Below are 14,736 nucleotides of genomic sequence, written 5' to 3'. Positions count from 1 at the left end.
TAATGTACTTTGGTAATATCTACCTCCCACCACCACGATGCCACCTCCCCACTCAACCTCGTGTCTCTGTCTCTCTCTCTCTGTCTCTCTCTCTCTGTCTCTCTCTCTCTGTCTCTCTCTCTCTCTCTCTCTCTCTCGTAAACAACTCACTGAGTTTATTAGTGCTGTCTGTATGTACACAGGTGTAAGGCTAATACTTTTATTTACGAATTAAATAAAAGCTGAAAAGCTACAGTAGAAAGTTCCAGAAAACAATTATGTCACCCAATCTTAATTGTTATTCCTATTAAATCCTTCATTTATAGCAAAGGGTCCAAATCACAGCCTGCAGGGTTTAGTACAATGGGTCAAATTCAGGCACACAGCACTCCTGACAGTACCCATCATCAAGAGCCATCAGCCCGCAGTGCACACTGAGCTGCCTGGAGTACTGAACCAGGCTGCTCTTCCCGTTCACCTCTTCTCGGAGCTGCCGCTCTCGTTCTTCTTCCAGCTTCTGGATCTCAGCCAACGACAGTGTGGCCTGGGACTGACACGCGGTTGTATTAGACTGCTGACCCCACGTTGAAGAAGAGGGAAGCTAAAAACAACACCAAACACATGACAGAATGGGGAAGTGTCAGCAAACAAGGAATAACAACAACATTTATGGTCAGAGCCTCCATTTTTCCTCACCTTTACAATATTCATTTAAAAATTCTCTTTCTACACTATTCTCTCAGTTGGCTTGCTTCTTCTGCTCATTTCTCCCAGCCTATGTTTATTTTAAAACAACTAAAAATACACACGTGTATAATGTTAGCTCTCCCATTTGGGTGGAAATCTGTTACATCAAGCATCGACACAACTAGTAATACAGAGTCAAAATCAAAAGGAGTAACAAGGAGTGACTAAATATAGTTTCAGATTTTTAATCTGCTGGGCGGTGGTGGTGCACAACTTTAATCCCAGCACTCGGGAGGCAGAGGCAGGCGGATCTCTGTGAGTTCGAGGCCAGCCTGGTCTACAGTGTTCTAGGACAGACAAGGCTATACAGAGAGACCATGTCTCAAAAAAACCAAAACCGAAACAACATGATTTTTAAAATCCATAAAGGCCACAAAGGACATGATGTAAGGACCTAGTGAGTGAATTAAAGCCGGGAATTTCTAAGTGGAGGTAGACAGTGAATGAAGGGGCCAGGCAGTCTTCATCCTGTGTCCTGCTAACAACCAGGTTACTATGTAGCCCTAGTCCTAGCTCTAGTCATGAAAATTAAGTTGGTTTGGGGGGGCTGGGGGGGGGGCGGGAATCAACAATCTACTTTATCTATCCTTTACATTAATGAGCAAAATAGAATAAAAACATGTGGTCCTGAAAACCTGAGTTTTCAAAGCCTGATTTTCTAAAGAGAATTCTTTGCTCTTCTTTTTAAATTAATTAAATTATAATTTCAAATCCTTTTACAGGTCTTTGGATAAACTTTACATGGCTCTGCTACCAACTCTTGGTTGGCTCAACAAGAGACTCAGCTTCTGAACATTCTTCTTTTTCAGTAAAATACAGGTTATCAATATCTAAGCTTTGTGAGAAAACACTCTGAAGAAGTGATATGACATATGGAAATACTTGTTGGTATGGTACCTAAGAACCGAAGCACAGTAATTAATGGTATTGCCAACTCTTCCTTCTCAATCTTCCAAACCAAACAGGCTTCAGTTAGGACTTCTGTCCCTTGTCTGACTGCTCATCTGCCTAACCACAGTTGTGTTTCCTTCAAGTTCATCTTCCATTTAGCTCTCCCGCAAACCCCAGAGTGCTATTCCATGTTCTACAAACCTTAAGTTCTAATCCTTTACAGAGTATATCCAGTAAGGACATTAGGGACCCTGTCCATACTCATCTCATTCCTCATAGTCTGGACAAGCTTTTAAATTTACTTTTTAAAGATTTATCTTAGAAGGCTGAAGAGATGGCTTACTAGGTGCTTTTTCAGAGGACCTGGGTTCAATTCCCAGCACCCACATGGCAGCACACATCTGTCTATACCTCCTGTTCCAGGAGATCTGACATCCTTACATAGACATATATAAAGGCAAAACACCAATGTACATAAAATAAAAATAAATTTTTTATAGATATATCTTTAAATTATGTATATGTGTGTGGTTATGTGTGGGTTGTGTGCACGTGAGTACAGGCACTAGCAGAGGCCGGACAAAAGGCACAGGATTCTCTGGAGCTGGAGTTAATAGATGCCTGGGAGCCATGTAATGTGGTCAATGGGAATCCTCTGGAAAAGTAGCTAGCAAGCACTCTTAGCCCCCAAGCCATCTCTCCAGCTTTCAATATTTCCACTTCAGATTCTGGAGTGTCTCTAACCTTCAAGCCTTGCTCACTGCAATGCCTCTCTCATAAATCTCATCCGCAAAACAAACTGTTCAACTTGAAAGTTCTTTCTATCCCCATAAGGACTGTTTGGAAGCTGACTTATCTCAGGAAGTAGCCAGGAGGGATGGTGACTCCTATTTTACCAATATCAGAGTCCTTTGAAGAGTTTATTTAAACCCAAGCTTACATGTCTTACAGATCCAGGTGACATCCCTGAGAACTACTGTCTTACTAATGGCACCTCCTCTTCTCTGCTCTACACTGGATCCCAAGTCCCCTCCACATCTTAGCCTGGGAATTCCTTGAAGACAAAGGAGACTAAACTTAGCCACTGAGCCATCTCTCCAGCCCGAGACTAAACTTAACTTCTGGTTCAACATGAAGCTTGTAGAGCATCCTACCAAGCTCCTCTTAACCTTTCCATCTACTTGATTCCATAGGCAGTCCTTATCCCATGCTCTGCCACATCCCAGCTTCTACCTGCGATCTTCAGATCTGGGCAAACAACAGATTCAGGCTTGCCAACTGTATCAAAGTAGTTCTTTCGTCCTCACCACCACCACACCCTTTTTAGTAGACTCTCAGTATTAATTTTCAACTTCAAACAGTATTTTGAATCTTCCACCTCCACACACTTTAAGAGGGGAGTGGGTTGTGAAGCCCTAGCTAGCCTAGAACTTGCTATGTAAACATGATGACCTAACTCAAGAGGTCTGTCTGCCTCTGTCACCCGAGTTCTGGGATTCAAGGTTTGTGCCTGCATCTTTGGCCTGTCTTCACCCAATTGTTAGTAAGGCTCCCGTGCTTGAGTGCTGTGTTGTGGGTCCCACTCAGAGCAGGCGCTCTCAGGCCTGCTGCCCTCGCAGGCCGGGCAGCACTTTCTTCTCTTTGATCTTCCTGTCAGCGGGGCTGAAACTGTAGAGGCGGCACTTCAACTATCATGGAAGCCCACTCAAAAACACCAAGCCGACTGACCTCTTTGTGCCTGTGGCCCTCGTGTCCTATCATGTGTGTGCCTTTCGTTTCAACAATTACACACGCACACGCACCGACTCGATGAACCAGACAGCCAACACACTATTTAACACGAGTGGCTGCCCACGTGTCTAGGATGCTACCTTCATCTGCGCAAGCTGCTGCTGCTGCTGCTGCTGCTGTAACCTGCGGAGAGCCTCCTGCTGCTGCTGCCTCTGGCGCATCAGCTCCTTCTGCCGCTGCAGCTCCAGCTCCTTCCGTTTTCGTTCCTCCTCCTCGTGCCGAAGTCTGGCTGCCTCCTCCTCCATGCGCAGCCGGTTCTCCTCCAGCCGACGCTGGGCTTCCTCCTCTTCCCGGGCCCATTTGGCAGCCTCCTCTTCCTTCCCAGAAGGAAAAATTAAAGAGAAAAATAATTCTTTATGAATTGTAGAGGGGATAATCCATTCTGCTGTTAAGGCTTCAATCATGACAGTATACAGAAATGACAAAGCCAAAGCCCTGCTTAGGATGACATTAGGGAGAAGCAGGTTTTACAGGGATCACAGAGGCCTAGTGTGCTCCAGGATCCAACTTGCACAGATTGTAGAACTGTCACTTAGGTCTGTGGTCAAAGTGCTGATCTCAAAAGGAGCTTACCACCTGCTGCAACCAAGTCTCCTGGAAATGTCATTTCAGTACTACGGGCTGAGCACACTTTCCAGGGTGCTTCACAAGAAGCCAGTAAGATCTGGCAAGAACAATAGTTGTAACGAGACTCATCCAGGCCTGGAACCAAAGTGACTCCTCAAACTCACTAAATTCCACTGTAGACCCACAGGCCCTAGGGTCTTTTGAAAAGCCCCTCTCTAATTCATCCTCTACCTTCTACTACCCCCCTTCCCTGCATCCACTTCTGTCGGCTCACTGTGTCCTCTGGTTCACCGCTCAGCGCTCAGCGTGCCCTCAATTTTGCAGTTGGTACGCCACACCAGCAATGCTCTATCTTGTCCAATAACACTCTGTCCTAAGCTGAGGTTGGCTGTGAACCTCCGAGAGGTAGATTTCCTCTCTATCCTTTCTTTCAAAGACTCCTCCTCATTCATATTAACCACCCTCCTCCCCATCAAGAAGGACATGTTCCTAAATCTGCTACAAATAAAACCTGTTTCAACCAAACAAGCAACCATTCTTTTCAGCCATCTTTCTTGCAAATAATACTGCATTGCACCTCAAGAGACTTAAAATGTTTGTTTTAAAGCTTCCAAATGTAACTAGGAACAGTCATGATTTATTTAGGACTAGGAGACATCTGCTTGGAGAATTCTATGAAAGACACCCTTTCTACAGTTTCTTTTTTAAAAAAAAATTATGTATACAGTGTTCTGCCTGCATGTGTCCTTGCAGTCCAGAAGAGGGCACCAGATCTCATTACGAGTGGTTGCGAGACACCATGTAGTTGCTGGGAATTGAATTCAGGACCTCTGGAAGAGCAGTCAGTGCTCTTAACCACTGAACAATCTCTCCAGCCTGAAAGACACCCTTTCTAAACAAACAAAGAAAAAAATAATAGAGAAAAGTCACTCCTTCATTGGACAAGGTTATACAAGAGTCACAAGCTGAGGTAAAGAATCCAAAAGCAGAAATCAACCCTCCAAGAGCTAGTATAGAAAGGTATGCAAATGATGTGAATCCTGACAGCATCACTGAGTTAAGGCTAAGGCTAAAGATATTACAGTCAGATCTCCTTGGCATGTGAGGTAAGCCTGACACGTATTGTTTGAGCCACTTTAAGGCGGCTATTTCAGTGTTTGTACTTTAAAGTATACTAACTTTGGCATCTACTTCATCACCCACAGATTCTGTGAGCTGCTGGAGATTGAACCATTTCCTAAATTCTTCTATTAATATTTGCTGGGTATGGTGGCACACACCTGTAATCCAAGCACTTGGGAGGCTGAGTCAAACAGATCTCAAGTTCCAGGCCAGACTAGACTACACAGTGACAGACACCTTGCCTCAAAACCTCACCACCTCCCAACCCTGAAAAGGAAGGGGAAAAAAAGGCTTTATACTGCATTAGAAATGGCAGGGTTAACCAGCTTACTTAACAGGGAGAAATTATGTCTGGTACTGGAAACCCAGCCCAATTCCAGGGGCTAATGAGGTCATGATCTTAGAAAAGAACCTACTATAACCACTTTGCTAGACCAGCGTAATTTCTTACTACAAATTTTAAATCTTCTCCTTATAGCCACAGACAAGGGTAGCTACCATTCCTCATCAAAGAGACCTCTCCTTACAGTAAGTGGAGACCATCCCAGGAAACCACATCTGGACACAATGCAGAGATCAACAGACCATGGGAAGGCCAGGTCCAATGGACACATCTACAGTACAGCTCTCTCATCTGAAGCACAGTGAACATCGAAGAAGATGGGGCTGCCAAGCTGTGAGAGCAGAACCCCAGGACAGGTGCTGTCAAACAGTCTCTCCTAGAAATGGCCTCGAAAACAAGACAGGAATAATGGTAATATCAAGGGACATATTAATATGGAAGGGAGGAAATTTTAAGTGGTCCCACCCATAGACAAAGAACTATAGGCAATTAACGATTGCTAGAAGGAGAATTAGCCTCTCCCAGGGATGAGCCTCCTTACTGCTTGTCCAATGCAAGTGGTCAGCCTTGAAACCATGTATGTGTATATATACACAAACAACAATACAAGACTCAGCACGCTGTATCATACACATACATACATATTTGTGCATTCATGTACATATATACTTGTGTGTATGTGGGGGGCATGGAGAGGTTCAAAGGAGGGAGGGGCTGGAAGGAGGAAAAGTGATAATTCTGTTTTAATTTAAACATCTTTCAAAAATTTAAGTATGAGAAACTGTCATAGCCAAGGACATAAGGAAGCATGGCAGCTAAATGTAATGTGATTAGTAAGAACGTAATCCTGTAGCAGAAAAGGATGTTTAGAAAACTTAGGCAATCTGAATAAACAATGGAGTTTTTATAATTAAATGGCCTTATAATTGTAACTAGTGTATCATACTAATGTAAAATATTAATAACAGAGGAAACTATATGTAGGATATATATATATATATACTTTCTACTTTCCCAAGTTATCTGAAAGTCTATTCTAAAAACTATTCTAAAACAATCTTTAATACTAGAATGGAATGCTTTGGGGGGAGGGGTGGTTTCCCCCAGTGGTAGAATACCATGACTGCCCCAAAGTCTGTAACTTAAAAGCAATGAACAAAATTTAAGGCATCAAAAAACAAATGAAAGAACCAACTAATAATACAACAATAATAGTAGTAACAAACAGAACACTGAAGTGAAACAAGAGTCTATCAGTGGTCAAAGACTTAGCTCAGTAGGAAAGCACTTCCTAGTACACCAGGACTTAATCCCCAGCACTACAAAACAAAGACCCAAAGTATCTGCAAATCTGCAACTTTTCTCCTGAAGGTATTACCTGATTTCACAGAGTATAAGTACGAGAGACAGTAAAAGTGTGATTTCTGGGACAAAGGGGGTAGTTGTATATGGTGATATTTGTGCACCCCAATAAAACTTATCTGGAGATCTGAGGAAAAGCCAGCCACTATATTAAGGTAGAAGTCAGGCAATGGTAGCACATGCCTTTAATCCTAGCATTTGGGAGGCAGAGATTCATCTGGATCTCTTGAGTTCAAGGCCACACTGGGAACAGAGCCAGGTGTGGTGGCACACACCTTTAATTCCCAGCACTACTTAACCATAGAGGTCTGGAGGTCTGTGCAGAAAGAGGAAGTGAGATGGTAGGGACAGAAAGGGTTGAATATACAGGAAGCAGCTCTGGTTGAGGATTTCCTAGCGGTAAGAACATGGCTGGCACATTTCTGCTTCTCTGATCTCCCAATTTTCACCCCAATATTTGGCTCTGGGTTTTTTTTTATTAATAGGACCGTTTAGCAATTCATCTTACAGCTGTACATTTAGAAGGCAGATCTGCAAAGAGGGATGAAGGAAGGAACCACATAAGAGATGAGTCCTCAAAGCGGAGGCAGTGCTAAGGACTGAACAAAAATGGAGCAGCTGCAAGAACTGAGGAGGAGTGTCCAATTGCTCTATGACAGGCCAGTGCTAAGGAAGACAGCTTCAAAGACTGCCTTCAGCAAGGTGAATGCCTACCGAAAGTAAGCTTTCCAAGGCAGCAAGAAGTCATAAGCTTTTTAATCATGACGTTCATTATATGTTTCCTCAAAAACCCACAAGAGCTAGGTGAGGTGGTTCAGTGGGTAAGGACATGTAATGACCTGAGTTCAAATCTCTAGCACCCACATAAAAAGTTGGGTGTGGTGCCTCTAACACCAGTGGTGTAGATAGCAGACAGAACAGCTGAAGCTTATTGGCTGCCAGCCTAGCTCCAGATTCAGTGAGACCCTGCTTCAAAGGAATGAGCAGAAAATGATAGAGAACCCTGAGCGTGAGTGCACACGCACATATGCATACACACCTGCCCAAATGCACACATACTTTTTTTTTTTTAATCACTAAGGGGCTAGAAAGACGGCTCAGCTGTTAAGAGAACCTACTACTCAGTCATAAGAAGTTTAGATGCCAACATCCATATAAAAAGCCAGATGTCCCAGCATGCCTATAATCCAGCTCAGAAGGGGACTGAGACAGGAATTACTAGATCTTGCTGGCTTCCAACGTAGTCAAGAGAATGTAAGGCCCAGTTTCATGGACTTGCCCCAAAGGAACAGGCAGAAAGTGACAAAGGAGGATACCCAGTACCCTCTTCTGGCCTTTGCATGCAAGCACAGGTATGTGTACCCACACATGTGCACACTACACAGATGCACAAGTAAATAAACCAATCTGATTTAAAAAACAAAAAAACACTAGATATTCAAAGAACCACTCCCCCCGCACCCCCCCACTCACACACGCGCGCGCGCGCGCGCGCGCGCACACACACACACACACACACACACACGCACATACTCGCTCACACGCACATACTCGCGCGCACACACACACACACACACACACACGCGCGCACATACTCGCACACGCGCGCGCACACACACACACACACACACCCTGCAAATACTAAAGCTGAGGAGCAGCTGCACAGTATCACCTTCATGAGCTGTAAGACACATAACGTGACTAAAAGAGCATTTTGCAAATACTAAAAAGCTCATCAAGACAGCAGAAAAGGTGAAGGCATCTGGCTCAGTATCTGTAACCAACAGAGCTGCTTTGCTATCTGGGTAGTTTATGCTGTGTCTCCTTTCCCCTCACTGTTCCAGTGTAGTCCTCACAAACATTCCATTAAGGGCAAGTGAACCTACCCACTAAACTTACAAACAAGATCTTAGGACAGAACAATAGTAGATTTGTATGCAACCAGTAACAGAATTAAAAATACAAGAAGGAAAAAACTAAAGAGAGAAATGAACAATAAAATCTTAGCACGGCTCTCTTAGCAAGTGACAAAACTAGACACAAGTAAGGAAAATATCTGAATGTATTAATCATCTTGATATTCACAGAAATTGCTGAGGAGCAGACAGTCTGCAAATATATATGGGATGTGCACCAAGATACACCACCATGGAGAACTCAGAGGCTATGTTCTCCGAACATAAGGAAAAGATTAAAATTATCCAACTCCAGGAAGCCAAGATGGCTCAGCAGGTAAAAGCACCAGCCACGCAAAGCTGACAGCCTGAGTTTGATCCCTGGAACCCATGATGGAAAGAGAGAACCAATGCCTAGGAAGTTTTCCTCTGACCTCCATATTTGTTTGGTGGTACACATGTTCCTTGTACTCACATCACACATCTGCCACACAACTCCTGCAACTAAGGCTCAGGAACATCATGGAGAATCATGAGAACCAAAGAATCAAGACAGCTGCTGCAAGAAAGTGTCTTGAAGATTTGGCACTGATGCTGTGCCCATCAACAGTATGGTTGACTTGAAAAGACCACATCAGTCAATATACCAACATAAATAAAAATTTCACACAGTCTCACCTCTATATGAAGAGCTACATACAGTCAATGGCTTCTAAGGGAGGGAGAATCATTTTTCTGCAGGGACAAGCCCCCTGATAGGCTTCCCAATTCTAAGTGGTCAGCCCTAACAAATTTATCTGTGGGCAACAGGTGGACTCAGGAGGGTGCGTGCGTATACATGTATATATAACAAGAGGTCATGAATTCAAGAGGGCTGAATAGAGGAAAGGAAGAAGTTGGAGGGAGACAGGCAGGGGTGGAAATAATGTAAATAAAGTATACTCATATATGAAATTCTCAAAAAATTACAAAATTCTAAAATTTAAAAAAAAGATACTACTAAGGACAAAGGAAATAGGCAAGCCAGAGTCTAAGGGAACATATATGTAAAACATGTATTTAACAAACTATTTGTTTTCAGAATATAAAGATTACATATCTAAGAGAGCTAAAACATTAAATTATTGGGGAAACCTAAGTGTTTTCAAGCATGTCACCAAAAAAGCGAACAGAGAAAGCCTAAAATCCATCCTATTATGGATTTTATTTAATTTTTTTTAAAGATTTATTTATTTATTATGTATACAGCATGTATGACTACAGGCCAGAAGAGGGCACCAGATCTCATTACAAATGGTTGTGAGCCACCATGTGGGTGCTGGGAATTGAACTCAGGACCTCTGGAAGAGCAGTCAGTGTTCTTAACCTCTGAGCCATCTCTCCAGCCCCTTATTTAATTTTTTTAATGGTGTTGCATACCTTTAATCTCAGCACTTGGGAAGCAGAGGTGGGCAGATCTCTGTGAGACTGGAGGTAGTCTAATCTACAGAGTGAGTTCCAAGACAGAGAGGGCTACATAGTGAGGACCCCCCACACACCTCAAAAATAAGGAATAAATTTTTAAAATCCCACAGCTTTTGTGCTTTTACCACAGAGATGAAGAAAATTAGAAAGACAGGTTTCTGTTTCCCTCAGAAAACAAGTTTTCATTTGAAGAGATAAAGAATACAGAGGGAAGTAACAAGCCTCAGAGTACTTAGGTTTCTCTTGGGAACCGTCAGGAAGCTGAGACCCCCTCGGAGGAGCCGCCTTCCAGCCCTATTACACACTCCCAGCTTCAAACCCCTCAACACAGGAAGTGTCTGGCCACCTGCTTGCGTAGCAGTTCTTCCTGCTTCCGCCTTTCTTCCTCCTCTCTCCTCCTCTCCTCCAATCTTCTAAGTGCTTCTTCCTGCTGCTGCCTTTCCTCCTCTTCTCGCTGTCGCCTTAGCGCAATCTCTTGCTCCCGCTGGCGCCGCAGAGCCTCCTCCTAAAGAAAACAGCAAGTGGGCAGAGTGTGTGTGAAGCTGGCTTGTCAGAATTTGAAGAGGAAGAGGTGATGAGCTACTAAGTTTCTCTAAGTACAGAACAGGGTCTGGAGTGGAAAGTACCATGTCAAGTGAGAGGTGGGTACATTATGATAAAAACAAGCTGGGCGGTGGTGGCGCACACCTTTAATCCCGGCAATCAGGAGGCACATCTCTAAGTTTGAGGCCAGCCTGGTCTACAGAACAAGTTCCAGGACAGCCAAGGATACACAGAGAAACCCTGTCTTGGTGGGGGTGGTGGGGGTGGTGGTGCAGATTAAAAAAAAAAAAAAAAAAAAAGCTGGATATGGTGTTGCAGGCCTTGAATCCTAGCACTCAGATATAGAGGCAGTAAGATCTCCATAGTTCTAAGGCCAGCCTGATCTACATGGTGAGACCCTGTCTCCAAAAGAAATAAAATGAACAAAAAGCTAACTATTTAAAATACTAGTATACTGTAAAACAGTTGTCTATCCTGGCTTGGATACAAGTCACATGTTCACTACTGATACTAGAGAGGATACTGGAACGCAGGCATTGCTTTCTCTGTTGGTGCTTTTTAGTCCTTTTTTTTTTTTAAAAAAAAAAGATTTATTTATTATGTACAAGGTGCTCTGCCTGCAAAGTATGCCTTCAGGCCAGAAGAGGGCACTAGATCTCATTACAGATGGTTGAGAGCCACCATGTGGTTGCTGGGAATTGAACTCAGGACCCCCTGAAGAAAAGCCAGTGCTCTTAACCTCTGAGCCATCTCTCCTGCCCCCTAGTCCTTATTTTTTAATCAACTAAAAATATAGAGGATAAAGAAGCCAAATCTACAAAAACACCAAAATCTAATGAAGTAAGAAAAGTCATGCATCCCAGAACATCTTCTGAAGGATAAAAATCTCACCAATAAGAACAACACAGATCATGTAGGGAACACTGAGTACTGCAGAATTAAATGCATTTCTTTTTTAACCCACCCTCCACCCTGACCCGAGACAGGGCTTCTCTGTGTAGACCAGGCTGGCCTCAAACTCAGAGATCTGTCTCCCTGCCTCCCAAGTGTTGGGATTAAAGGCTTATGCCACTACTGCCTGGCTTTTTTTAAAGGTTTGTTTGTTTGTTTGTTTGTTTACTTATTATGTAATTTCCTATCTGCATGTATTCCTGTGTGCCAGAAGAGGGCGCCAGATCTCATTACGGATGGTTGTGAGACACCATGTGGTTGCTGGGAATTGAACTCAGGACCTCTGGCAGAGCAGCCAGTGCTCTTAACCCTGAGCCATCTCTCCAGCCCTACCTGGCTTTTTTTTAATCATTAAAAAATTTCATATATGTGTGTTATATTTACATCACCCCCTTTACCCCATGTCTCACTCCCTCTCAAATTCATAGCCTCTTTTTTAAAAAGACTTATTTATTTTTATGTGTATGGGTGTTTTACCTGAATGTATATCTGTCTGTGCGCCACATGTGTGTCTGATGGCCTCAAAGGGCAAAACAGGACATTGAATGCCCTGGAATAGCAGTTCTCAACCTATGGGTTGCAACCCCTTGGTGGGTGGGGTCACATATCAGATATCCTGCATATCAGATATTTACATTACTATTCGTAACAGTAGCAAAATTACAGTTAGGAAATAGCAACAAAATAATTTTATGGTTGGTGGCACAACATGAGGAACCATATTAAAGGGTCACAGCATCAGGAAGGTTGAGAACCACTGCCATACAACTTAAGTTATGAGCCACCATGTGGATGCTTGGAATCAAATCCCGGTTCCTCTGGAAAAGCAGCCAGTGCTCTTATCTAAGACATCTGTTTTTATCTCATCATAGATCCTTCTGTTCTTCACAGAGAACATCTTGGAGCAAATAAGTACAAACTTGTGACTAAAAGCTGCGTTTTTGGACCACCTAAGGGGAGTCTTCCATTAAGGTCTATAAAAACTCCACCAGAAAAACAGACCAAGCAAGTTAACAACAATAAATTCCTCAAAATGAAACGGCAAAAACACCATGAAAAACTAGTAAACCTTACTGGATAAAAATAAAGGCTTTACAAAAACTTTCTGACAACCTAAGAAACAGTAAAACCTTGAGAATAAGTCTCATATCCAACAATAGTTGTCTAGCTAAACTATAAATTCAGAAAGCAAAATTTTGTACAGCCAGTAAGTGTGATGATGTAGATCTGTGCATATAAGTAATACTTGGCATGGAATGATGACATAATTCATTAATGTCAAAAGTTAGGTTATAAAACACTAAGTACAAATGACATATTTCTTACATAATTACATGACTGGTTTTTTGTTATCTACTAGTAGTTCAATCAAAGACTGGAAATATCTGAGAAACAAAAAATAAATCTGTACTGGGTCACTGATCCCTGGTGGGAAAGCACGACTCGCCACGGCAGTTACACTGTGCAGATTAGTAAGTCATCTAGACAAGGGATACCGAGGGCCTGACCCAGCTTGTGTACACACAGTTAGCAGAGAGACTCGAACATCTGTGCATTTCATGTTTGTAAGAGGTCCCACAACCAAACTGCTGAAGATATATCAAGGGATAACTACACAGTTCTATGTATAGAGGGTTTTTCTTCCCTGCTTTTGAAATCACCAACAGGTAGCTGAAAAGGTTTATTAAAATGAACTGGAGGGCAGAGGTCTTTAGTGAAAGACAGACAAATATATTCTTTTCCAAGTTATCTGAATGACTGAGCACATAGAAAGATGCTCAATGTCACTATTACTTGGGAAATGTAAATCAAAACCCTAATGAAATACTATAATACCTCCCAAAAATATCCCCGTAAAAAACAAACAAACAAACAAACAGAAATAAAAAGTGTTGGGAAAGGCAAAAAGATACTCAAATCCTTATGCATTGCAAGTGGGCACATGAAAATTTTGAAACAGAATTCATGTATAATGTGGCAAACATACTTCTAGTATATGCAGAGTTGAAAGTAATGAGTTATCTGTACACTCATGTTTACAGCAATATTATTTATACATCCAAAATATACATATGGAAGTCCTCCAAACGTCTGTGTACAGGTAAATCAAATGTGCTATCTACACATAACAGAAATTTATGTAGCCTTGAGGAAGAAATGCTGACCACATGCTATAACAATGACTTAAATAAATTTAAGTCAGTCATCAAAGGACAAATATTGCTTGACTACATGAAGTACCCAGAGTAGTCAAAATCACAGAGACAGAAAGAAGAATGCAGATAGCAGGGAAAAAGAAATGGGAATCACTGTTTCATGGATGAAGACTGTTCAGTTTGGGAAGATGAGGCTATCCTGTAACTGGACGGCGGTGAGGAATCACAACAGTAAAAACATAAAGACTGCACACTTAAAATTTTATATGTATGGAGGCAGAGCCAGGAGGATCTCTGTGAGTTCGAGGCCAGCCTGGGCTACCAAGTGAGTTCCAGGAAAGGCGCAAAGCTACACAGAGAAACCCTGTCTCAGGGGAAAAAAAAAAAAAAAAAAAATTTATGTATGTTATGAAAGGGTTTTTTTTTTTTTTTAAAGCACATTTGACTTTACAAACAAAAGGAATGCTGTGCACCAAATTACTTTATGTTTTTACCTGTAAGACCAGAATGTCTGAAATCTAATTAGGTTATGAGTAAATTATCCAAAGTTAAAAGCCTGAAGATTAGCCCTTTGGTGGACACTGAGAGAAAACAAGTTCTTTCTGAAGGTGAGTGAGTTTTCTAATCCTAAATTGTTATAGCTTTCTCTCCCCATTCCTCTTTATACGGAAGGGAGAACATCACCAAAAGCTTCTCTTCTGTGTGCAGAGCTCCCAGAGACATACCTGCTTCCTTCTAGCCAGCTCCTCTTCTTCCCGTCTTTTCCTTTCTTCCTCCTGCTGCCTCCGAAGAATTTCCTCCTGCTGTCTCCGGAGCTCTTCTTGCCTCTTCCGCTCCTCCTCTTCCCTTTTTGCCCTCATTTCTGCCTCTCTTCTCTCCTGCTCTAACTGGATGGTGAAAGAGAATGTCCACTGATTTGACCGCA

The 14,736-nt window shown here is 42.5% G+C and overlaps 1 protein-coding gene across 12 annotated transcripts in view; it reads right to left on the bottom strand.

Moving 5' to 3' along the window:
- Gigyf2 (GRB10 interacting GYF protein 2) overlaps positions 1-14,736 on the bottom strand; it is a 125,218-nt gene that overhangs the window by 13,689 nt on the left and 96,793 nt on the right. For all 12 annotated transcript variants that reach the window (XR_013043955.1, XR_013043956.1, XR_013043957.1 and 9 more), the window contains 4 exons: positions 14,537-14,698; positions 10,508-10,666; positions 3,489-3,725; positions 458-580 (listed from right to left, as the gene is read on the bottom strand). Coding sequence is in view for 9 of the 12 variants with exons in the window: in XM_016002736.3 (XP_015858222.3) it covers positions 458-580; positions 3,489-3,725; positions 10,508-10,666; positions 14,537-14,698 (681 nt within the window). In the remaining 3 variants the exon portion in view is untranslated. The remainder of the gene's footprint in view (positions 1-457; positions 581-3,488; positions 3,726-10,507; positions 10,667-14,536; positions 14,699-14,736) is intronic.

The sequence above is a fragment of the Peromyscus maniculatus genome, chromosome 13 (assembly GCF_049852395.1).
Source record: "Peromyscus maniculatus bairdii isolate BWxNUB_F1_BW_parent chromosome 13, HU_Pman_BW_mat_3.1, whole genome shotgun sequence".
NCBI lineage: Eukaryota > Metazoa > Chordata > Mammalia > Rodentia > Cricetidae > Peromyscus > Peromyscus maniculatus.
Note: the sequence above shows the minus strand (reverse complement) of the source record. Positions and strands in the feature narration are given on the sequence as shown.